At 39.4% G+C, this 25,985-nt stretch overlaps 1 protein-coding gene across 6 annotated transcripts; it reads left to right on the top strand.

The window, feature by feature from the left end:
- Positions 1–551: 551 nt before the first annotated feature.
- Positions 552–17,443, top strand: ING3 (inhibitor of growth family member 3). 6 transcript variants are annotated; one of them, XM_062491920.1, is made up of 13 exons: positions 647–662; positions 831–902; positions 4,618–4,724; positions 4,907–5,007; positions 6,378–6,443; positions 8,570–8,666; positions 10,825–10,896; positions 11,169–11,288; positions 13,243–13,400; positions 13,788–13,978; positions 15,126–15,318; positions 15,817–15,855; positions 16,508–17,443. In XM_062491920.1, exons 4-13 carry the CDS (start codon positions 4,912–4,914, stop codon positions 16,622–16,624), a joined length of 1,149 nt encoding a protein of 382 aa, XP_062347904.1. In that variant the 5' UTR covers positions 647–662; positions 831–902; positions 4,618–4,724; positions 4,907–4,911; the 3' UTR covers positions 16,625–17,443. The 6 variants fall into 6 exon arrangements, with proteins under 6 accessions (XP_062347902.1, XP_062347898.1, XP_062347901.1 ...); XM_062491918.1 differs by lacking the exon at positions 4,618–4,724 and having other exon boundaries at positions 552–662; positions 13,342–13,400; XM_062491914.1 differs by lacking the exon at positions 4,618–4,724 and having other exon boundaries at positions 552–662.
- The last annotated feature ends 8,542 nt before the right edge of the window (positions 17,444–25,985 follow it).

The following is a 25,985-nucleotide window of genomic DNA, read 5'->3' as shown; positions in this document are numbered from 1 at the left end:
ACTCTGAACAGCGATTCTCAAGCTCACGCAGTTTCTCCTCTCCTGAAGCTGTCCGTACCTGGGACCTGTGCTGAACGGAGCAGCTTTTTTTTCTTTGTCTCGTGAGAGGTCACGGACTGAAGCAATTTCACTAGTTTTGCCACTTCTTACGCTGTTAATGAACGATTGCCGGCTGCGAGCATTTAAAACAACTAACAAACAAAAGCCTCGACACTGGTCGAGAAGCCGCAACTTTTCCCTTTCCGCCCGCCTGACTTGAGGCGCTGCGGTCACGCCGGGGACACTCCGGAGGACCAAAAGGTGCTCCCGGAGGAGAGTCCCGCGGACCCCGCGAGGAGGGAACGGCCCCGGACTGCGGGAACGGCCGGACTGACAATGCCTGGCGGGACGCGCAGTCTCCCACCGGCTCGCCCAGCACGGACTACACTTCCCGTGAGGCGCCGCGGCAGAGCGCGGGCCGCGGTGTGCGTCAGCGGCGCGAGCAGCCAATCGCGGCGCGGCCGGGGCGAGCGCCGTCCGCCGCCAATCTTGTTTTCGCTGAGTCGAGGCGCTGGTGTTGTTGGCGGCGGCGCCATATTGGAAGGGACGAGCGCCCGCTCTCGAGCAGCCCCTGGGCGCGGGCCCGGCCGCCGCCATGCTGTACCTGGAGGACTATCTGGAGAGTGAGTGTGTACGCGGCGGGGTCGCCGGGCGGCCGGGCACGGCCGGTGCGGGGGAGCCAGGGGAAGCCGCGGCGAGGAGGCGGCGCTCCCCCTCCCCCACGGCTGCGAGTCACTGACTGGCTCCCCCCCTTCCTCCCCCTTCTCTCCCGCTCCCCCGTGTCCCCGCAGTGATCGAGCAGCTTCCCATGGATCTGCGCGACAGGTTCACCGAGATGCGCGAGATGGACCTGCAGGTGCAGAGTACGTGAGTCCCGCCCCCTCCGCCTCCGCCCGCCCCGCTCCGCCCCGCGGGCACCGGCCCCACCGCCGCGCCCCCGCCGCGCCCCCGCCGCAGGGCGGGAAGGCCGAGCGGAGAAGGAAGGAAAGAAGGAGGCGAAGCGGCGCCGCTCCGGCCCGCGGCAGCAGCTCCGCCTGCTCCCCCGCGCTGCCCCGGGGCGGTCGCGCCCCATCCCCGACCCGGCTCTCCAGCACGGCCGCTCGGGCCTGCGGCCGTCTCGTCGTCTCCCGCGGGCGAAGGCTCTGCCGAGCCGCCGCGACGAGGCGAGGGGCGGAGCGCACGCCCCTGGCGCTGGCGCTGCAGCCCCCGCCCCGCCTCAAGCCCTCGCCCGCCGGGCCTCGGCGCAGGGAGGGCTTTGGCGGAGCTACGATCCTGGGCTTGTGCTGTTCCCAAAGGCATTTTCGGTGGCACGTCCCAAACTCTTTAGATTTTTGATCCCTAAGAGCAGTGGTGGTGGTTTGGAAACGTGAGTTATGTCCCACTCCTTCCAGTAGGCAGCGGCATGCTCTCCGTGAAACTTTCCAGCCAGCTCCCTGATAAAAGTATATGGGAAGGTGCCATTTGCTTGCCCTAGCTGACATGCACCAAATTCACTTTAATAAATATACTTTCGGTTTTATACAAATTAAATTTTATATAAATGTCTACTTTTGTATAAATATACGATAATATACAAAATATAAGTATGCTTCAGGTTTCTTTGTAGACCACTTTGTATCTCACTGCTTATATCCTGATGTAATGCATTGCCTTAGGCTGTTTTCAGGATTCATTGCCATTTCATCTTCTAATGCAGTCTGGTCTGGGACTTAGGTGTCCTGTAACACCCTGGATAGCTGCTGTGGTCATTTAACACACAATTAATACGGTTATCTATAACTGTGATCCAAAAGTATTCATTAATGAAACTGCTACTGCACGAAGGGTGAGAGCAGTCATGAACATGGAAGGGCCAGGCTATAAAGGGGTGTGAGAGAAAGAGCAGAGATTGAAATAACAAGGGAGTATTGTATAGGAATACAAAATGTGTGGCATTAAGTGGGAACAGTTCTATAATACTTTGAAGTGGTTTCTGTTGGATATTTACTTTAGTGAGCCCAGCAGGTCTGTTTAACAGGTATTATGGACACATGTAGAACTGTCTGTAGGATTTATATATCTATATATATTATGATCTAAATGTTGTCTTGGGTTCAGTGCTTAAAGTTGGAGGAGCAGTCATAGCTCCTAATGGGAGATAACAATTCTGAAGTCACTATCACCAGGGAGCATCATGAGAAGGAGTGAGCAGCTCCCTGACTTGGATAGTTTGGAATAAGTTCATAAATTTTACTTCTGTTCCATAAGAAGGCAAAGAAGATAGTATGGTTTTTTTTTTAGGTGTGTGTGTGAGAGCTGAGGCAGCTAGCAATGCCAAGACAGCAGACTGTAATTTCCTCTGCTTTAACTGAAAATTGCAAATAACACTCTATGTTGTATTACTAGAAGTAGTAAATGACAGTGGACCAACCTCAGGTGTACAGAAAGTTTCTTTTAGACCTTGGTATTTCTGTAATTCTTGTCCAATGATTGGCAGGGTATCCAAAGACATTTATGAAACTTCTGGACTAGCACCTCTTCAGCATCACTTGCCCAGTTGCCTGATGAACACTACAAATCTGGAGGTTGTTTGGTGTCTCAGAAGTACTTGAAAACAGTACTTTGATGTTGTCCCACAAATCTACATGATTTGTAATTCAGAGATATCTCTGCAGCTCTGCTTTAGTGTCATTGTTGACTTTGTATTTTGTTCTGTTTGGACCACACTGACTCCTAATGAGGCAGGTTCTGCTGTTTGTAGTTGTAATCAAAAATAAGCCAGGTCTGTCTGCTGTATATTCTGGTAAGATTGCTGTGGTAAAAAGCAAAGATCATTTGAGTTGGGACTTGATTCTTGGGCTTTAACTGAGCTGCACATGAAGCATAAAATGTGTTTCTCTGTTTAAGTTAAAATCATGGATTATCAGGTTTTCATGGTAAAACATCAACATCTGGAAAAAAAGACTGTTCTGACAGAAGTTTTGGCACCTCTCTTGGGAAATACGATCTAAGAAATTGGTATCTCAGAATATAATATCTTGAGAAAAAAATGGCTGAACTTGAGTGCAGCAGAGAGAACTTTCCATATAACTTGATAGATCTGACCTGCACTTGCCTTTGCCTTTTCTGCTCTTTCAGAAGAGACCAAGGTTTTAGAAATTTTCCCCTAGGCAGTTTCACACTGACTGATAATATGTCCTCAATAGAAAGTGAAGAGGGATGATACTTTTTATAATTTTTTCTTTATGGAGCCACTAGAATAACTAACACTTAAGGTGTTTGTGTTCACAGGATAGGAGACAAAACATTTTGTCTGTTGGCTTTTTTGCCCAAATTAGAGTCATTTGGTTAAAGAACAAAGATTTTAGAAGCTTCCATATAAAGTGTGTGCTTGTTGCCTGCCTCTCAGGCTTCTTAACCTTCTCTATGTGGTGAAAGTGAAAAGTATTAATTTTCAGGTTATCCCACTTTAGCCTGTTTCACTCCAAAACTATTTGACTACTTTGTTCGTCTGGGTATAAATAAAGTTGATGTGAACTTACTACTGTGGACTGTTTTGGCTTGGGATTAGTGGTGCTCTCTCCAGTCAATTGTTAGGTTCCTGTTGGGTTTGATGCTGAATGTCCCCAGCATAGGGAAGACTGATGAGTATTTTTGATCGTTTAGTAGGAATAATTTTTGTTTATTCGTGTAAACAGTTTTAGCTGTGAATTTTCACAGAGTTGAGAAGACCCTTGGCCTCTTGGATTTTAAGAGTAAATCATACTTAGGGATTCATGAGGTTCTTGAACTAATAAATTAATTTGCATTTTGTTTTGGCAAGATGTGATCCAGTTTTAATGGTGGTTTCTGCAAAGTTTCTTAGGTGTTTTGCACCCAGAGGCTGAAGTTTGTAGGTGATTTATGCACTGTCACATTTAATTTAAAACTGATAGGTGGGCAATGTCACTGAGAATGCTGGGGATAAAAACTCAATACTTTCATCTATCCTGACACTAGCAAGGCTGTCCAAGCTAGTTTGACTGAGGTAGCTGTGTGTTTTTGGAAATGTGCAAGCTGTTGAGTTCACAAGTGGCCAGCTGTTGAAATAGTAAACTCAGTGGGAAAAGGGTGGAGGTGAAGGGGAAGGGAATCCCTGTTCCTGTCTCAATAAACAATGAAAAAAACTTGTGGTTGACATTCTCCTTTCTAGAGATAGTTAGTGTTAGAAAATGGGTGGTTTAATTTTTTCCTTCTTATTATATTTCTCACCTTCATGAAAGTGAGAGAATCCTCTCGAATTAATACTTCGTCAGTGCATTTACTCCTCTGGGGGTGGAGGGAATAATTTGTGAGTGCTTTCAATTTGCCCAGACCCTTCCTAGCAAACAGTGGAGAGGCCCTGGACTTAAAGGCAGTGACTTTGCTCTTCAGTTGGTCTACCTTTTTGAGACACTAATTTTTTTTCCAATTATTTGGTTTTGTATTTGACTGTTTCTCTTAGGAGAACATTTTGTTTCCTGCTCAGTTTGTAACTGGCTAGAATGTTCCAAAGTCAGCAGTCTAGAGCCCTGGGTGAGGAGTTTGGGTCGTGCTTTAAGTCACTACCACTGCTCTTAGGGACAAAAAACCTTTAGAACTTGGAGTCCTGCCTGTCCCATGCTGGAGAGCACAAGAACCTTGATGAGAATCCTACCAGAATGCAATTCTGCTTCTTGGAAATTAAGGTAAATATTTCCCTCCGCTGTCAACTGTTGCTTGGTTGTTTTGGTTTTTTCTTTTTTTTCCCTCTCTAATAGTTTGCACCTCAGTCCTGTCAACTTTGTTTGAGAAAAAAGTTTCCCCTTATTTTCTAACGTTTATGTACATGAGAAGATAACATTTGTCTCAATCTTTTCCTATGCTACAGATGCAATGGATCAGCTTGAGCAGAGGGTAAATGAATTTTTTATGAATGCAAAGAAAAACAAACCTGAATGGAGAGAAGAACAAATGACATCAATCAAAAAAGTAAGAATATCACAAGAGTGGGTCAGATTTTTCTTTTGCAAACTAAGACAACCTTAGGAAAAAATAATTTATGATTGATGGGAGATTTAAGTGCTCAGAACTGTGCTTTCCCTTGGGCTTTCATAAAGGTGGATGGAACTACCTTGGAGGAGAAAAGTGAGTGAAAGGTTTCTTTGATCAAGAAATTCTGTCAAGTTTTACTAAGCACTTGCTAGCATTTAAAACAATATAATCCTGAAATGGTGAGGAAGCCTGGTACTAAATTTTGAACTCAGATTTTTTTTTTTTTTTTGTTTCTGTTTGTGTGACATGAAGTTGCCCAAGTTATTTTGCTTTTAGAGGCTATTTTTCAAGCTTAGATTCAGCACTTCCTGTGATTTTTCTGCCTATGTTCTTCTTCACATTATACATATAATCTATGTAGCTTGAGAGAGGGAGGAGTAGGAACATGAATAGAAATGTGCTCTGTGTTATCCTATATTTGAGCATTGGTGGTGGTATTTGTAGTAATGTAGTCCATCATTTTGTCAGGAGAAACGCCTTTGTAGTCTCCTACAGGGGCTACTTCAACCCCTAATTTGGGTAGGGCTTGTTTTCTTGTTTAATTAATGCAAATAGATTTTTAAATTCTAAAAAGGAAAAAGGTGAGAGCTCTGACTTCACTAGAATAAAGGAAAAATTTGCTTTTGACTTTAGTTGAATAAAAATTTCAAGTAGTTTCTGCATAAGATACTATACAGTGGAATTAAAAGCTGAGAATTAAAAGGCAGCAAAATCCATTCAAATCTAAAGTAAAAGCAATTAAAAGTATACCTTTAAAAAATGTTTTGTCTGTGCATTTTCATTGGTTAGAGGACACTTTTGGATTGCTTTAGTCAAATTATTTAGAATGCACTAATGAGTTAGAGAAGCTTATTTTAAACTAATTTAAGTGATATACAATATTTTCTCAGTTTAACTAGAGTGCTAGAAAGGCCTCCCCACAGAGTACTCAGCATAATTTTGAAGAGCAGTAGGATTTGTGGTGGCCCTGAAGTAAAAGACACAATCTCATTTTACATCCATAACATGATGCTGTGTAATATAAAATAAATCCAAGATTGTTTCATTTCTTGTAGCATTTCTTGCAGAAATCTAGGTATCACTCTAGTTGGAAGTGTCCCTATCTTGTAATTTGGCTTCTTCCAACACAGAGAAAATAAATTGATATATATTTCAGATGATGGTTGTTCACAGTAAAATTTCAGTCTTTCTGAAAACTGACTTAAAATTGTCCTTTTGACTTATATTTTGTGCTTCCTAACAGTATCTTAAACTTACTGAAATTAATTCCGTTACATTCATAATTAAAAAAAAGTATTTTCAAACAGGATTATTATAAGGCTTTGGAAGATGCAGATGAAAAAGTGCAACTGGCTAATCAAATATATGATCTGGTAAGTGGACACAAGACTTGTGGTAAATTACCTAAGTTTATGCCCTGGGAAGTTCTAAGTATTTTGATAATCAGTGCTGCCATGCTACCTGTACTTTTATGTAATCTACATACAGATGTTTTGCTGGTGGAAGAAACAGTTAATATTTTATTGACTTCTAAGAATTTCAGGTTTTTGGGTAGTGTGACTTAAGTATAAAGCAGAAAGAGTATTAAAGAGTATAAAATCATAAGGTTTAAAGTATGGTTTTGGCCTGTTTAGGAGACTGGTTGAGAGAATCCCTTGGGATGCAGTGTTGAGGAGTCCTGGAAGGCTAGACATTCTTCAAGAAGGAAATCTTAAATGTGTCTTAAATATTAAATGGATGAACAGCTCATCCCCATGTGCCAAAAGAGAAGCCAGCAGGGAAGAAGAGCAGCCTGGCTAAATACAGAGCTTTGGCTTCAGCCTGGGGAAGAAAAGTATATCACCTTGGGAAGAACGGGCAGGAAGCTTGAGAGGGCTACAAGGATTTTATGAGGTTATGTGGGCAGATCATTAGAAGGGCCAAAGCCCAAGTAAAATTTTTATCTGGTTACTGCAATGAAAGAGGAATATATTTTTAAAAATATATCAGCAATAATAGAAGGGCTGTGGAAAATCTCCATCCTTTACTGGATACAGAGCTGAACATAGTGATGGAGGATGAAGAAAAGGCAGAAGTACTTCATTGCCACAATATTTAATAACAAGACCAGTTGTTCTCAGGGTACTCAGCCCCTTGAGCTGGAAGAAGTGGGTGGGGAGCTTAATGAAGTCACTGTAATTCGAGGGAGGTCAGCAACCTGCTGTGCCACTTAGACACTCACAAGTCTAGGGCTGTGATGGGATCCACCATACAGCACTAGGGGAGATGGTGGAAGAGGTCACTGAGCCACTTTTGGGTGTTTACCAGAGGTCTGAATTGACTGGAAATCAGGAAATGTAATGCCCATGTACAAGAAGGATCAGAAAGAGCATCTAGGGAAGTAAGGGCCTGTCAGCCTGACTTCAGTCGTGGGGAAGGTCATGGAGCAGATCATCCTGAGTGTCATGACATAGCACAAGCAGGACAACCAGGGGATCAGGCCCAGGTAGCATGGGTTTAGAAAAGACAGTTCTTATTTGACTGACCTGATCTTCAAGGATGAAGTGACCTGCTTAGCATGTGAGGGAAAGGCTGTGAATGTTGCCTACCTGGACTTTAGTAAAGCCTTTGACACTGTTTCCTACAGCATACTCCTGGAGAAACTGGCTACTCATGCCTTGGCCAGGTGCACCATTCATTGGGTAAAAAATTGGATGGATGGCCAGACCCAGAGAGGAGTGGCATGTGATTTAAAGTATAAAGTTTATTTATTTTACATTCCTCAAGAAAACAGAACCTGCAAGTCAGATTACACTCAAATATAAAAGACATAAAACAACTCCTTTAGTTTCACTACAACTGACCAAAAGTTTATTCTAGAAGTTGGAACTTCTCCTTTGCTTAGCTGGTAACTGGATAAATCCCCCAGTTTTCAATAAAGACAGGTAAATTTTGTTGTATGATTACAGATGCAGAAAGCATTTGGAATGTAGTGTTTCTTTTCATGATAGTGAGTTGAACATTTTTTTGGTTAATTATTTTAATACCCAAGAGCACGTCATAGTTTGCTGAAACGCACAGGAGTCTCCACTTTCAGTTAAGACTCAGTACACACCAAATTTGCTGGTGTTTATAAGTGGCACACAAATTGCACACAGGTTTCTGTTCAGAACTTGTGATTTCCTCAAAGCAGCCCAATTTCTACTGAAGTCCATGTTGTGTACTGTTCTTCTTCTTCCCTTTTGTGTTTGCATAACCAGAGCACCTCCAAGTCTTCTTCATCTTTATTTCTGAAGTGTCTTGGAGCTCTGCCTATGCTATTTTGGTGTTAACAGCAGTGTATTTGCTGAGTGAGGGAAGTGAAGGTGACCAAAAAGTTTGCTTCTGTGCATTATTGTGCTTAGGGATGTGTGGCACAAATTTGCTGGAAGGGAAATACTTAGCAAGCCTGAGATTGAGGATGTAGATATTCATGTTCCAGAAATGGATACTATTTATTTTTGCTTTATCTACCAAACAGGTAGATCGTCATTTGAGAAAATTGGACCAGGAACTCGCTAAATTTAAAATGGAACTTGAAGCAGATAATGCTGGAATTACAGAAATATTAGAGAGACGTAAGTATGCATGATTTTCTTTAAGAACTTGACAGACTCTCTGTCAATTTTCAAAATTAAAGTATCATACACTAGTTAGTGGCTGCCAGTATTTTCACCTGTGTTTTAACCCACTAATAATCAGTGATTCTCAACTTTTAGTTTCAACTTCAATTTATACCAGTGAAATCAAAATACTGATGAATGAGCTGAGTAATAGAATAATTTTTGCACACAACTGTTGTCCTTGTGAGTTACTACAGTAAGATACATGATTCTTTAAACCAGTTTTTAATGATTGTAGATATTAAGCCAAGTACTTTGGTCTAAGCATACCACCCACCCAGTTTCAAGGGTACCGTTTCTTCCTTGAACTGATTGTCACCAAACTAAAGAGGGTCATTATTTTAGTTTTCCATATACTTGGGGTTTTTCTTTTTTTAAAGGGGTGAGAATGGTTTGTTCTATAATGGGCCAGTGAAGGAAAAGCATTTTAGGTAAAAAACCTGCATGTTAAATGCAACCATACTGGTACTCAGAATGTAAATAAAAATATGAAGTTACAGCTTTTTTGCCAGCTTGCTGGAGAAGAATCTGGCTTATCAGCATTTAGACATCAAATTCAAATGCAGTTGTGATAAATTTACAAGTTGATTTAGCTGCTATGATTATGGAGGCAGTGGCTGTCCTCATAGCCAAAGATAGTGAAAATTGACTTAAGTCACTTAGGGATTTTAGGAATAAGTATTCTTTCTTGGAACTTCTTGTGACTGTATTGTGTAAGTTGGGAGTTTGGGTAGTTGTAATTGCTATTATAAATAACAGGTGCACAAAAAGGAAACTCTAAATTAAATGGTATTATTTGGTTAGCAATTACAGAAAAGGACAAGTTTATTTTACTTTCAATCCCAGCTGGTTTTAGGATGTGATGCTACCTTCTGTTGAGCCATGTTTGGAGAGGTTGCTAGATAGGATTTCAGTAATTCAAAACAGAGAAGTACTAGACTGCATGTTGCATCTTTAAGGTCTGTTTGGTTTGAGAGTTCTGTTTCCTTGCTTGTTTTTAAATAAAGCTAAAAGTAGAAGACTCTTAATATTTTTAGCTTTCAGAGTAAATACATAAGGTTGATGTCCCGCCAGAGGGCAGCCTTTGGACAAGTTCATAATGTGATTGAAGTTCCCTCAGCCAAAATAGCTCCTTATGCTTTGATCCTCTTCTAGAATAATTATATTTAAACTTTTGTAATACTTATGTATTACTCATATACTCAAGTATGTCAGTGCTTTTTGAAAACACTGGAAGAGGTAAAAAAATGCTGAAGCTACAGATTTTGAGAAATGAATGTGAAATGCTTTCTTGTTTTGTCTTCTGTTATAATATAAGTTGGTAGGTATTGCAACTACTTCAAAATCTTTGTTAGAAATTTACACACAAAATATTGTATATTGTTCTAAATTTATAGTCAAAGTCTCTCCTGTGCTGTGACTTTTTAGCTTCATCTTACAAGAAATTTTATTCTTAGACATAGACTTGGATTTATGCTCATCTGACTTTTTCCTTTTTTGGGGGGAGGATAGGGGTGGGGTTTGTTGTTGTTTTGTTGGTTTTGTGGGGGTTTTTGTTTCGTTTTGGGTTTTTTGTATTGTTTCTCTGTGTCTTTTGAATATTAAGAAAATCTGGATGATGATCTGCAGCCCTTCCTTTTGAATGTTAAATCATCTTGAAAGATGAAACTGCTGTTTCTTGAGTTTTGACTGAATGCGACAAGGTGGACTCAGTGGGACAAGATCCCTTGTTTGTACAGTTTACATTGTTCACTCTTTAGTTCATATTGGTGTAGATTGTCATTACTTTTGGTGCAGCCATTCTGCAACTCCTTTCAGTAAGTGGCATGTTGAGGGCAATGCTGTTGGTTCTTCTTGGTTCTTATTTGCCTTGATTTTAAGTTCTTGATTTCAACAGTTGGACAGTAGCAGTCACCAATTTTTATTTGAGAACTAATTTCACTGGCTCCTGGTTGCATTGTAGAAAGGGTTTTCAACTCTAGAAAAACTTTTTCCGATTAAAGTACATATAACTGCATAGTGATTTGGTTAATATTTTAAAGATTCCTTTAGTATGTAAAAGTTAAAACAGTGCCAACTCTCAATTTTCATGTCCTTCTTACCTCCCTCTTAGGGTCTCTGGAGCTGGATACACCTGCACAGCCTGTGAATAACCATCACTCCCATTCTCACACTCCAGTAGAGAGTAAGTATTTGAAACTTACAAAAATGGCCACTTTTTATGTTTCCTTTGTTTCTTTTGTTGAGTAGTATCAGGAAAAAGATGGTTCAGAACTTCTCTACCTCCATCATTGCAGGGAGAAAACAAAACATAATAAATGCTAATAATGTCTTTAAAGAAGAAGTGCAAGAATGAAATAGGCTTTGCTGGTGGGAATTAGTTGAAAGTGCTAGCATAATTTTACTTGCAAGCTGAATAGATTTTACACTTAAGTAACCTTCATTTATTTCATTTAGAAAGGAAGCACAATCCATCTTCTCACCATAGTACAACAGATCATGTTCCTGAAAAGAAGTTTAAATCTGAAGCTCTTCTATCTACCCTGACTTCAGATGCTTCTAAAGAAAATACACCAGGTAATCCTAATTGTCTTTCATTTCATTGCTTTTTAATCAGAAGAGGAGAAACTTAATTATATTTATGAGTTAGTCTTCTGAAATTACAGAATCATGGAATAGGTAAGGTTGGAACAGACCCCAGTGGGTCATCTGGTGCAGCCTCCCTGCTCAAGCAGGGTCATCCTAGAGTGCCTTGCAAAGGATTGTGTACAGACAGTTCTTGAATATCTCCAGTGAGGGAGACTCCACAGCCTCTCTGGGCAGCCTGTTTCTGTGCTACCTGTCCTGTGTGTGGCCACCTGCACAGTAAAGAAGTTCTTCCTTATATTCAGTTGGAACTTCCTGTGCATCAGGTTCTCCCCTTTGCCATTTGTCCTACTACTTGGCACCCCAAGCAGAGCATGGTTCCATCCCCTTGACACCCTCCCTTCAGATGCTCATAAACAGTGATGTTGTCTCTTCTCAAGGCTGAACAGGCTCTGCTCCCTCAGCCTTTACTCATAAGTGAGGTGCTCCAGTACCTTCATCATCTTTTACTCCACGGAACCTATTCCAGGAACTCCATTTCTCTTGTACTGAGGAGCCCAGAACTGGGCACAGCACTCCAGACACAGTTTGCTAGGGTTGAGTAGAGGGTCAGGATCACCTCCCTCAACCTGCTGGCAATGCCCTTTCTAATGTACCCCAGACACCATTAGCCTTCTTAGCCCCCAGGGCACACTGCTGGCTCAGGGACAGTTTGTTGTCCACCAAGACCCTGAGGTCCTTCTCCACAGGGTGGCTTTTCAGCAGGTCAGCCCACAGGTGGTGCTGTTGCATGGGGTTATTACTCTCCAGGTGCACTGCACTTCCTTTTGTGGAGTTTCTAGACCCTGTGGCATGGATAATGATGTGGGGTCTGCCATTCAGCCAGTCCTCAACCAGAGGCTGATACCTCTTTCCCTGGGATTTTCAGTCTCTTGAAACATGAGAAATTGCAGGCATTCTTACTCATCTTGTCCATGTTGTCCATGAAGTGTGTCTGCTTTGTTGTCATTTCACAGCTGTAGGATGGCTGTTTCTTTTTATTTACACTTTGAGGAAAATAACAGTATGGTTTCATTCAGCTAGTAGTAGAAATATAAGAGATCAATGCATTATTTTCAGAAAAAAATGGATACAACAGTTTCCAAAGTAAGGGAAAAGAATTTTCACACCTTTTTTGTGAGTGTTGGTCCAAAATTAAAATTCTTTCATGTGTTGTCTATGTCAAAAGAGGAGTCTTTCTGAGTAGTGACCAAAAAATGTAAACTTTTCTTCCTATTCTCAATATCAAGGTGTTTCTTAACTCCTTAACTCCTATAGTGAAAATAAGACTAAGGAGTTAGAGTAAGTCATCTACCTTGTTTTGGAGTTCAGTAGTGTTTGTCAGTTTTTAGTAGTTTTAGTCATGTCTATTTCAATTTTCTTTTGAAGAAACTTCACATGAGCCTGCAAATAAAATGTAGCTATATCTGAGCAGCTGTCAGTCTGCAGATGACCCTGGAAATTGTGTTGCATTAAAACTAATCTGTAGTTTTTAGAGTTAAGATTGTTGAAATTTTTACCTCAGAAACAGTATAGGTGCATAATCATTCTTACCCTCTTCTTGATGATTATAGTACAGAATAGAGATTATATAGAGAATTGTTTCAATATAGGCATAGGGTATAGCAGTTAAATTTGTTCTTTAGTAGCTGAGTATTATAGTGAGAGCCGTCTTTATAAAAGGACTCCTTGCATATGAGGATAGATAGGGAATAAACTTCTTTTTTTCCCCCCCATAAACAAATACTGGCTGTGTCTAATTCTAAAACCTTTTTTCCAAATGATTAGACTACTCTGATGCATAAATGGAGTTCCTACTCTTTCACCGGTTGTCATATAACTCTTCTTAAAATGCAAAGGAATTTAGTTTCATTTTGAATTTCATAAATGTGTTCTATTCATCAAGGGTGTCGAAACAGTAATTCATCATCCTCTTCAAACAATGCATACAATACAAACTCTTCTCAACCATTGGCATCATATAACCTGGGCTCATTATCTTCAGGATCTGGAGCCGGTGCAATTACCATGGCAGCAGCTCAAGCAGTGCAAGCCACGGCACAGGTAATGTCAAAATATTCTTGTCATTCTGCCATCCTCTTAAGATTAAGAAGAAAGGCTAGTGACTGCTTTTTGTTTGTTTGTTTTTGGTTTTGTTTGGTTTTGTTTTTTTTTTTTTAATCTGAGTTCCGATGATCACTTTCAACTGCTGTGATTCAGTTCTTATATTAGAATTTTATTAATATGCAACAATTTCATCCTGTATAACTTGCCTAAAGGGACTGTTTGTTTTCTGACTTCTCCTGGATGATACTCTCACACATTTAACTGCCTTTAGTAGATAATTTCGTTAACAAGGTAACGAGTGAACCTGTGCATATCATTAGCAGACAGCAGCCTTATGTAGGAGCTTTCCTGTGTGATCTGATACAATATCAGTATTCCTTTCAGATGAAGGAGGGAAGACGAACATCCAGTCTAAAAGCCAGCTATGAAGCATTTAAGAACAATGATTTTCAGCTTGGAAGAGAATTTTCATTGTCCAGAGATTCAGGTGGATATTCGTCATCAGCTCTGGCATCTACGTTAACTCAGACATTAAGTTCATCAACCTCAGATTCACGAAGTGGCAGAAAAAGCAAGTAGGTTTTCTTACTTGTTGACTACAATTATAGCTCTTAAGACAGCTGAGCTTTCTTTTAAAAGGTCATGGGCCATATGAGAAATACATTGTATTTAATGTCTGTGGGTGGGAATCAGCAGAAGGTAGCTATTGCCTGTTGGCCCTTTTTTGTTCAGGGCTGTGTTCTTCAGTCTCCCCCTTCTTTTTCTTTAAGGAAACTCACTCCGTTGATTTGCTTTCTTATCTGTGAGACAATTGTCTTCCCTCATTTTTCCGTGTTTTGGAGAGATTAGATCCAACAGCAAATGTTGGGAATTGCTGTGAAATGGTTTGTAGATGGTTTTGAAATAATTTGGAGATCTGCTTGATGCCAGTTCAAGTAAACATGACGCTTTCTAATGACTGACCATCTAGAACAGGGAACAAATTTTATTTCTGATTGAAATGAAGTTTTAAAGTGTTTTTAACAACACAATGTCACAACACATTCAACAATCAGAACTTGTTCTTGAAAGAATTTGTCTGAAAATGCCCGTCCTTTTAAATTGACTTGAGTGTTTTTTTCTTCATTCAAATTTGTGTGTGTTCACAATTCAGTTTATAATGCTGTTTTAGAAGCATTTTTCATCTATGAATATCTTGGGTGTCAGGTCTGACCTATAAGCAAATGCAGAGAAGTTTTATTCTGGCACCATTCCTATGGAGTGATTGCTGATGCTTGAGTGGAGATTAACAGAGAAGAATCGGTCATTTTCAAAACAGTTATCTATTGTACATGGCATATGACATTATTTATATGTAAATTCCTGTTTTAGTAGTAACATAATTTTTATAAGGACTTGACACCAAGGCTTTTGATGGAAAACTTTGTGAAGAAAAGCATTTGTTAAAGCCACTTGACAGTTTAGAGCTATTAAATTCCATTGATTAGAACAGCATGTCTTGCACTTGTAAGCTGGTATGACTTGTTTCCTTTACCAGGAGCATTCAGTGGGTGCATTCCAGTGTTTGCAGTGGTTGAATAAAATGTGATAGTGAATGATAGCTTTGTGATTTACATACTGCAGTATTTCAGAGTCAACCAAGTACTTGTTTAGTGATTCCTTCACTTGGTAGGAAGTAAATAATGTATGTTATTTTTTTCCCTTTTTTTTACTCTTCCTCAGAAACAACAACAAATCGTCAAGTCAGCAGTCCTCCTCCTCATCATCTTCTTCCTCTCTATCATCATGTTCTTCTTCATCTGCACTGGCACAAGAACTGTCTCAGCAAACAGCAGTAATACCAGAGTCTGATTCTAATAGCCAGGTTGATTGGACCTATGATCCAAATGAGCCACGTTACTGTATTTGTAATCAGGTAAGGATGGCCCCCAAACTGAAATACAACTACAGCTGCTGTTTTGATGTAGCTGAACTTCCTTCTCTGAATGCTAATTTTGAAAAAAACTGTACTTTTACTATTGAACTTCTGATCTGTATTTATTTACTTTCTGGTGATGTAAATAATGAACTATTGAAGCTAAATATAGTCAAATTTTTAGTGATGTGATATCCTTGGAGAGTTTTAAATTGGTAATGGGGACTTCAGGCATAATTAAATTAAAAAATTCAGGGGGTTCACAGTGAATTTAGTTTTTTATGTAATCTAGAATATGCAGATGTATCTTCTTTTGCACAAATGATTTTTGAAAACCAATTCACTATGAACATGATGGTGTTTAGGTTTTTGTGTAACAAAAGTAAAATTAAAGTGTTGTTACTGCTATTAATGGAAAAGCTCCTCAGAGGAAGAAATTTGAATGTTGGCCCTTTCAAAGTATTAATTGCTAAGGGTTTTTTTTTCTTATTTTACTAGGTGTCCTATGGTGAAATGGTAGGCTGTGATAACCAAGATGTAAGTAACAAAGATCAAAAGGTTCATGAGAGGCTTGTGCATATAACTATTGCTTGTAGGAGTTGCTTTTTTTTAGAGTTTGCTTTTGCATAAAGTTTTCTATAGTAAAGTGCATATGATTTGAACCTTCCTTCAGGAAACTTCTCATCTCTCCAAACACAGCTCAGGGTCTTTTAGAAACCTTCAGCTTTTGCTAGGTTGAAAAATGCCCTGCTTCAAAATATCCTTGATTTCTGTGAATTTACAGCTGTTTCATTACTAATAACAGTTGTCCTTTAAAAATAAAAAAAAGTTTTCAAAGAACAGTTGAATATAATAATGTATTTACTGAGATAACCACATTTAAACAGAAGTGAATTAATTAACAGAAGTGAATAAGATTACTTTGTCAAACTAAGTATTTCAAGGCACAACATACTTATTTTGCTCTGTAATGTGAGTACATCTATGACTACTAGAATTAGTATCATTTTTCTTAGTGTACTGAGTGTATGTTGCAGATCCTTCCTTCTCCTTGTTTTGTCCAGTGACTTGTGTAAAATGCAGAATCTATGGATTCACTCACGTTTCATTTTCATAGAATTGTAGTTGTGATAGGCATTTTGAAAAAAAGCCCAAGTCCCGAACCCTCTGTTTTTAACTCTCTTTGTAGTGCCCTATTGAGTGGTTCCACTATGGATGTGTTGGACTGACAGAAGCACCGAAAGGGAAGTGGTACTGTCCACAGTGTACAGCTGCAATGAAGAGAAGAGGCAGTAGACATAAATAAGTTCCTTCATCTGGAAAAAATTGCATACTAAAGGTTTTATAAAGGACTTGGGAGGAGAGGGGCAACTCTCACCACACTTCCTTGCAACCACTGAAGAGTAACATAGCAATCATAGAATGGTATGGTTGTAAAGATCTTCTAGTTCCAGTCCCCAGTCATAAGATCTTCAACTATTGGTTTTGCTAAGTTGTGTTTTAATATTGTAGGTAAATTATTTACGCACCTTGATGTGCTACAGATACTATTCCAGTGAGCCTTGGATTGTTCCAGTGGCCAACATACGCAGACATTTGTACTATCAAACCATTTTCTCTAAGCAGTGGGCATTCTACAATTACTCAATCTTCCAAAAATTCAAATAAGTCAGGATTTTAAATGTATGTTTTATATACAACAGATATATTCTGCTGCATGTACTGTACTCAAGAGCTGTTATGTAACACTATGTATATTAATAGTGCAAAAAGTCAGTGCTTCTGAAAGGAAAAAGAGACAGTGGTTTTTAAAATGCCTTTATAGCTTTGGTTCTTTATGAAACTTAATTCAGCAGGCTGAAGAAAATGGTTCTTGTATACAGCGGGCTGTTGTCCTTTAGGATACTTGAGTATGTAAAAACAAAAAAAATGCTGTAGAATAAAACAAACTTGTGCCATTAGTCTTTATATGTTTCTGCTCCAAGAAGGCAGGGGCCATAAGAAGAAAAAAAGGTGTTAAAGTGACAATAAATTTTTATACCAAATGTGTTTATTTTTTTGTGCAAGTAATCCTTTAAATTTGAATTGTATTAGGTGTAAAATAAAAGAACCTCAACTCCTCAGATTAATGTTTTCTGTACATTTGTCAAAAAAAGTCTGTCGATGAAATGGTTTCACAAACAGATTTCCTTTTCCTGTGGCTCTTTAATGCAGCAGCTCTGAACGGAAAGATGGGGTTTATGCCTGTTTGTTCCCTTCCTCTTTCTTTCCACTACTAAAAAAAATATGCTTTCCCTTTGGAATAAAGATTTTACTTCAGCCATGGTTTGGGCTGAAAGACTGGCTGTCATGTGGTAGCTTTCCAGACCCATGAAGAGAAGAGAGGGAGAGAAGCAGTGTTCCATTGCATGACCATGCAAGTAGTGTCAAGGGAATAAAAACAGATAGGTCCATTAGTAATAGGAGTATGTGCAGAGAGTGAGACTAGACTTCTGTCACTGCATGTTTTTTCAAAATGAAAAAAGTAAGCATTGAAAGTCCGTGAACTAAACCAAAGTAGACATGTAAGAAGGAAAATGTGGTTATGGATAATAAGTAGACTTTGGCAAAATAATAGGATAGATGTTGGTGAAAATAAACAGCAAGGAGCTGTTAACTAAGTTCTTTAAACTGGGAACTCAACCCACTGTGTATATATTTCTGTGGAAATCTCAGTCTAAAAAAAACCACTTGAAGACTAGAATATCTGGTTTGAAGTGAGGCTGTTGAGACAGGGGAGATAACAAAGTGTTTGTTCTGTGGGAAACTGGTGCCACATTATAAATTGAAATTAAATAAGCAGTGAGTAATCTAGATCCTTCCACTTAATGTCTGTCCCAAGGGCTATGAACTAAGTCCCTTGAGAATTAAGATTGTGTACAGTAAAATCTCTCATACTGCTGGTAACCATACCTAAGATGGTACCAAAACTACAAATCCAAAGTAAAATTTCATTTTTTAGTGTGAATATTGGATCACTGTTTCATTGGGGAATATAAATTATTTTTTATTGAGAAATTAGAGCACTCACAAGAGGAAAAAAATTGTCCTTACTAGTAGATTAGTATTTAGTGTCAAGAAAACAGAAATTAAAAATGTGAAAATATGGGAAAAAATGCAATACCTAAGTCAAAGATGTTGAACAATCAAACCTGTACATACTTTTGTTTTCTAAATAGGAAGCCTTTAGGAGAAACTTACAGGTCAGGAAGTATTTAGACTGTAAAAGCACTGAGCAGTGAGAGTAGTTACATATTGAGAGTTCATGCCTTATGGTCAATAGAGTTGCTGGACACTTCCCTGAGTAGACAAATACAGGTGCAAAGTCTCTCATTAAATCCTTTTTAAAAACAGTGATGCAGTGGTTGAAGAGTGGGCATCCCCTGAACTGGGACATCAACACTGCTATTTGCAAAATAGAATAATAGTGAAGGAATAAATCAGCAATATCCCCAACAGACACTGCTATGAGAAGAGCAAGACTGCTGCTCAAAAGTTACAGAGACCGGTTAAAGAGGCCTAAATAACATAATGTTTGCATATACATTTTCTCAAACCCCAAAAATGGAAAGTGTTAAAAGTGTCAGACCAATCTTATGACAGACTGTCTGATAAAGTGGAGAATGTATTTCAACATTTTGCTAAAATAATGTAAATACAAAATAATATATAAAATAATACTTAGATCTCACTTTACCTGCAGTGGAGTCCTCTGAAGTAGCTATTACTATGTAGGAAAGTGATTTTGAAGTTACCTAGTAATTTTATGGAAACAGCTCACTGTTCAGCAGCAGGTCACATAAGTGCTGAAAATGACTCAGTGGGAGATAAAAAACAAAACAGAAAACAGTTTTACACTGTGTAAATTGATGGTGCAGTTAGGTCAACGTAGTGTAAAATTCTGCTCTATTACAAAAAGACAGCAAAGCTAAGAAAAGGCTCAAATTGGAGGGTGAAAGCTGTATAATGACAGCACAGCTGAGAAGCAGATTAATTGTCTGGGACTCTTCTGGATGGAAAAGAGGCAGCTCCATGAGGATATAACAGGGATCTGTAAATTCAGAAGTGATGTTGGAAAGGTGTGTGTTTTGAAGTTTCAGCCCAGGACAGGAAAATGAAAGATGATTCTCAAAAACAGAGAAGAGATTAAAATCCAACTTTAAGGTGTTTTGGTTCGCATCTGCATTAATGTTCCAAGATTTTCCAATGCTGAAGTACTTTTCACTTTGAAAGTGCTTTCCAAACACTCACCCACAGCTATTTACTTAAAGACTTCTTTTAAGAGGGTGAAAGGAATGTACTGAAAGTGTCTCTCTCTGGAGGCTGACAAGCCTTATAATAGATTAAAAGCTTTTGTCTTCCCTATTGTTTGAATCTTAAACAGTCATATTTAAACTCATGAAGGAAAGAGACACCAAAACATATTGTTCCTAATTTCATCATCACATTATAAAATTGTAACCTGATTTCCTATTTAGCAAATGATAGTGTGATTTTAAATCAATCCCAAAAATTGTATATAATTCTTTCTCCAAAGACCCTTTTAAAACTCTTTTAAAAAGCAAATTAGTTATCTGCCTTATATACATTTTATTAATTTTCGGTGTTGACACTACCTGGTTTTACATTATTTACAAAGCAAAGAGTGTCTTTAACATGCTTTAGTTTTAAAAAAGTTCATCAAAACATAGTTATACAGAAATCGTTATTAAATTAAAACAATATATTAGAAGGTTATTCAGCTACTTTGTACTGTATTTTAGAGCAATTCTGATTTGGTTATATTTTAATTTTTTTCAAATTCAAATCCTAAGAACATCTACCTCTAGTGATAGAACATAACTCCATAATTAAAAAATATAACAACCCACAAAAGAAAGGCTCAACAAACCAGAAATGAGACAACAAAAATGTTTTTATTCACTTTTCAGCCCCTCTGGACAATTCAAATTACGTGTGAAATATTGAAAAATGACAGCAAAACATTTTAGATCTCTCAGACCTAAGAAATACCTTCCTTAAACCTTGGTTTTTCAACAGATCTTTGCCTAGAATGCTAGTTGTATACATGACCTGTTCAATCAAAGTGGTCAAGATCACCCACTGACAGTGTGATGTTCAGCCTTCTTCCAGCTGTACCACAGTGGTTCCGCATGACGTCCCTCCCAGTTTCAGCTTTCAAGCCCATCAGGGACGTTTTGAGCAAGCTGTGCAGCCCATGAAGCCAGAACTGAGAGGCAGTGTAGTGACTCTGCGTGGGGCAGGACACAAAGAACTTCTCAGACCTCATGCCAGCTGCGATGCAGATGTTCTGTGTGGCCTCCTTCACTCCATTTATTCAGGCCACATGGCTTTGTAAGATGTAAAAATGGTTAAATTTAATTTTCAGCTTTACTTTCAGAAATATCATGTTGAGTAGGTTGTCAAAAGTCAGTAATAAAAAGATGTAATGTACTTAGAGGTATTTCTAAAGTGACTTCTGTGCCACAGTGGTTGCTGTTATCTTGTCCTGCAGCAATCATGCTGTGGCAGCTGGACTTGTAAGAGAAGCTGTACTGTTATAATCAGATTGAGAAGTTAAGAAATATACTGTTATCTTTTCCTGCCTATCCATAAGAACAACAAAATAGCATGCTTTGCATCTTCATGTATTCTCTTCACTTGTACAATAATTTCTCATATACATTCACGTGGACTGCCCCAGGCACATTTCTGTGCTGGTTTATTGTGTATTCTGGCAGCACCATGAGAATGCAACAAACTGTCATATATTCTGGCATATATAATAATGTCTGGCCTTGATGGGGTTATTAAATCTATGGGTTCTTGAGAGGCACAGTTGAACATTTATAAAAAACAGTGCTTAGGCTGTGAGTGTCATGAATTTTTGGGGGACCTTGGCTTTCTTCATATTTTGGCTGAATTGGGCCCACTGGTGTAGAACAGGAGAAAAAAATAACCACACCACTAGTCTCGGCTTCCTACATAATAAAGCCAGGCTAAAGTGAAAAGGGAATATGGCAATAAAATTACATAGGTTACGCAGAAGAGGAAAGATCTTGTTGGCAGGACCTGGAGGACTATGACATTTCAATTCTACATTTGGAGTTTATTGAAACAGAAACTAGAACAATTAACTTTAAAAACAAACAAACAAAATGCAGAATGTTAAACAGTACAATTAAAAACATTTGTAAACGCTTCTCTTCCCTATGCAAAATGCCCTTACCAAATGATCCTTTTTTTCATATTTGTTGCTCTTGTTCAAACAACTCCATGACTGGCATGCAAGCGTCATATATTCCCACTGCATAGGCCACTATTTAGGATACATCTAGCTCTCACTCCTCTGGAGGTCTGACTGAGGAATCCATCTTTCCCCTAGGCAGTAGCCTCCCAGCTGGTATACCTACCTCTTGCTCTCCCTTTCCCCACCTCCTTCTCATGGGAGCTTTTCTGACCTGGTGCTAAGGGAGGAGGGCACAGATGTGGGGCAGGTGTTCCCATAGGTGCAACAGCTGGTGAGGAATAGAGATTGCAGACAACATTTGAGCAGGCATGGAGTGGCTAGGACAGAGTCAATGACACTGGTATTTGTGTGTTCTTTCCATCACCACTGGTAATTTTGATAACATTTTCACCTGAATATATGAAACTAGGAAAAACTGCAAGGAAAATATTACTGTGCACTTAAGGCACTACTTTGTACCTCAGACCCTTTCTGCAGGTACAAAGCAGGGAAGAGCTCTGCTTGCAACAGAAGTGCATGAGAAAGTTGAAGAGTATTTGTGCAGAAGCCTTTAATAAACCCAGAAAATGTAGCTGAAAGACAATAAGAAGAATCGAGATCACCTAAGCAAAGAGATTATTCATTGTATTAAAATAAGAGAATGGTCTTGAGAGACAACCAAAATGCAATCAGAAAAAGTTTGTAGGAAGAAGGCCTGAGAATGGAAGTTCAAATACTTTAACTTGAAGTGTGAAGAAGAGGGAGACCAACAAGATGCCAGAGAAATGATGTGGAGCATCACAAAATAAAATAATTACTTAAAGTAAAAAGGAACACAGATACTGTCAGAGGTCATGAGGTGTTTCACTTTGTTCTGTGTTCTTGTAGCCTATCTGGGCACTTTTTGATTACCATTGATTCTTACCCATTTCTCAGCAGTAACCAGTGAGTCTGAGCAATCAAACTGTTATCTCTGAATAACTGCTTCAAGGGGATTATGTCAGCAAATAACTGTAGACAGGGAGAAGCAGAGAATTTGCTGATTGATTTCATCCTCATGTCATTAAAATTTGCCTTTTAAGCAGGAACCAGTATATTAATAAGACATCGGTCTTCAAATGCTTTCCTGTATCCTCATGTCAATCATATAACTTGTTGTATTATTAATATACATAAATATAAATAGATGCCTCCATTTCACTGTAGTCCTTCTGCAAAAACACAGTAATGAAGAACACAGCTGAGATACAGAGATGACTCTGAACAAATAAGTTAATTGGCCCAGATTCTACCTAAACTTTAGGGAAGCTGGTAGGTTTGGTAACCTGATGAGCTGAGTATCGAGCTTTGCCACCACCTAAAAGGTCCTGTTCCTTAGCTCTGTTTGCATCCCTCTTTCAATAATGTTCTCCCGCTGCTTAACTTGTACCAGCAGGAGGGTGTGCAGGACCTCTTCAGCTGTCAATTCAATTCCCTCACAGCTGAAAACAGCCCAGCTGTGTACTTGCTCATGAAAGATGTAAAGAGCAGCACTACCAGCTAGGAAGAGGGGAAGGGAAAGAGCAGGAGCAGAGGTAAGGCAAGTGCTGGATTCTGCACCTGGGATGGGCCAACCCTGGGTCTATGTACAGTCTGGAGAATGAGATGCTGGAAAGCACCAGCCTGGGGGAGACCAAGGGAGATCTCATTGCAGTTACAACTTGCTCATGAGAGGAAGAGGAGGGGCAGACACTGATCTCTTCTCTGTGGTGACCAGTGACAGGAAGGTCTGAAGTTGTGTTAGGGATGTTTAGGTTGGAGATTAGAAACAGATTCTTCCCCCAGAGGGTGGCTGGGCACTGGATCAGGCTCCCCAGGGCAGTGGTCACAGCACCAGCCTGACAGAGCTCAAGAAGTGTTTGGACAATGCTCTCAGGCACAGGGTGGGGATGGTGCTGACCAGGTCCAGGAGTTGGATCCAACGATCCTTATGGGTCCCTTCCAACACAGCATATTCTGTTATTCTGTGATTCTCTGCTTGCTTGCTTTCACTGTGAGCCAAAAACCTGAGAGCTGAGTTTAAGTGGGATAAAGACATGAATCTTTGTTGTCTGGAGTAGAGCAAAATCACAATATCACTAATGCTTACAGGGTTCTATAAATGGGACCAGGAGAGAGAATCTGGGCTTTTCCTATGCTGGGATTGATTTTAACTTCAATGGTATCAAATCTTCTAATGCTCAGAACATGTATTTTTCAGTTTTTCTTCATTTTGTTCTGTTCTTCTGTGTTCAGCACTTTTAATGGGACCACACACAGGATTAAAGACACTACAAATCTAATTGCAGTCTGGATTGAATTTAAGGAAAAGTAAAAAATCAGGGGGGTTGCTGCTGAGCTGGTTTTCTCCAACAAAGCTTAACAAGATGTTTTGCTTGAATATTTGCAGTGCTGTTGAGGTCTATTCTTCCTGAAGCTTTTAACTAATTTTTGAAGTTAGTGAGAATTTATGGCCCTTGGCACAATTTTTAGCATACTAGAAAATAAAAAGGAAATTTAAGAGTTGAGCATAAACAATGAAAATTGCATGTAGGTTTGCTCTGTGAAGATGGCAGATGATTACAAGCATTTGACTGTCAGCTAATTTAGAAATGATCAGTTTGCACTTATTTTTCATGTGATGTCATTTATCATGGAAATTGTTGCTCGGATGCTATGCTTTGAAATTTGAAACTTTCTCCAGAAAAAAAGCAATTGTGAAAAGTTTTTTTTTAAACATATTTTCTTTTTGGCAGCCTCTCTATAGTGAAATTATTGACGCTAAATGTTTTTCTTATATCAAGACTTCATCTTACAAGCTCTTATACCTAGACTTAATTTATGGTCTGTATTAGATCTCTGAGTGAAGCTAAGTATGCATAAGATGTATGTATTCAGCTGCCCTTAAACTCCTGTTAACTTTCCATACCTAATATCCATGCCTAATATTTTCTCCTTGCTTCTGGCAATTATGTTTCCAGGTTACTGTTTAGATCATGGAAATAATTTTTCAGTGGTCACTAGCTTTCACCACTGAACAAACATGGAGACTCATGTAAAATGGAAGCTGTGTGTGTCTGAGCCGAGTTGCATAAAACCTCAGTGAGATGATGAATAGTGAACACTACATGCCTGCATGGCACCTTGGCTAAATCCTCTCAAATCCCAGTCCCTGGTAATTTTTAGCAAGTCTAGTGATTTTCCTCTCACCTTTTATATGTCAGGGTAGTTTTAAACACTTTTAGTCTATTCCAGATGGAACTGGGACTCTGTCTGCAAGCGCTGGAAATCACTTTTGACAGTCATGGCTTGCTGCTTTGGGCAGAGGTGATCCCTGCATGACCTTGCCTCATGCTGAGCAGGACAGTAGTTGGCTGCTGTAGGGAGCAGCCAGGCAAAAATCATGAATGAGAGGGAGAAATAGGAAGAGGTAAACAGACTAGAGAGCCCTTAATCCACGCAATGGGAGCAGCCACTGGAAGGAATAAGTCAGGGAATCTCAAACAAGAAATCAATACTAAACTAAGCTTGTTTTGTATTTCAGAAAGAGGAGATTTATACCTTTCTGCTAGAGATTCTGAAATATGCACATATACCTATGAATACTTATCTGGATAGTTCTGATCTTACCAACAGTTATTTCAATATTATATACTGAAGAATCTTCCTTGTGAATTTGAGACCCAGGAGGCCTGACACTGTATTTACTTACATCCTTTTCCTAAATGATTCGTTAATGCCAGAGGAATTAGCCCCCATATGCAATAGTCCTGACTTCATTCTGAAGTGTCAGAACTGGAGAAGGTAAGTCAGTAGCCATGTAAGCCCAGAGATGTAGTGGAATCCTGATTCAAAAGATAACAGGAATCATGTTCATTTCCCTCTGGCTGTAATTGAGGAAAGTATTTACATCCTAAGAAAAGGGAATTACATGCTATTGTCATGAAAAGAAACCACAAATTATAGAGAGAAATTCAGCTCACTCCTCAGAACATCTGGGGAAAGCGGGTGGATAGAAGGATGATTGCCAGGAATATACAGGAGGCAGACTGATCCACCTGCCCTTTGGTAATACCTCCTTCATCTGTGGCCTGCTTGTCCTGGAGTCTTGGGACCCATGAATGGTTTTGGGATTGCAGGAAGGATGAATTGACTCTGAGACATTGGAGAAAATGCGAGTATAAAGACTCCACTGACATTCTTGAAGGGGGAAGGTGGTGTTGGGCTGGAGGGAGAGCCCCGATTACTTGCTGTGCTGAAAGTAACTGAGGGAGTGGAGGGTGGGGACAGAGAAAATTACTTTGTTCTAGTGTGGGATTCTACAAGGAGGTATGAGCTCCATATTATGAAGCAACTGTTAAGCCAAATCTTTATAAAATGG

Source organism: Cinclus cinclus, chromosome 4 (assembly GCF_963662255.1).
Source record: "Cinclus cinclus chromosome 4, bCinCin1.1, whole genome shotgun sequence".
Taxonomy (NCBI): Eukaryota; Metazoa; Chordata; class Aves; order Passeriformes; family Cinclidae; genus Cinclus; species Cinclus cinclus.
The sequence above is the reverse complement of the archived record's forward strand: the minus strand, read 5'-3'. Positions and strand labels throughout refer to the sequence as shown.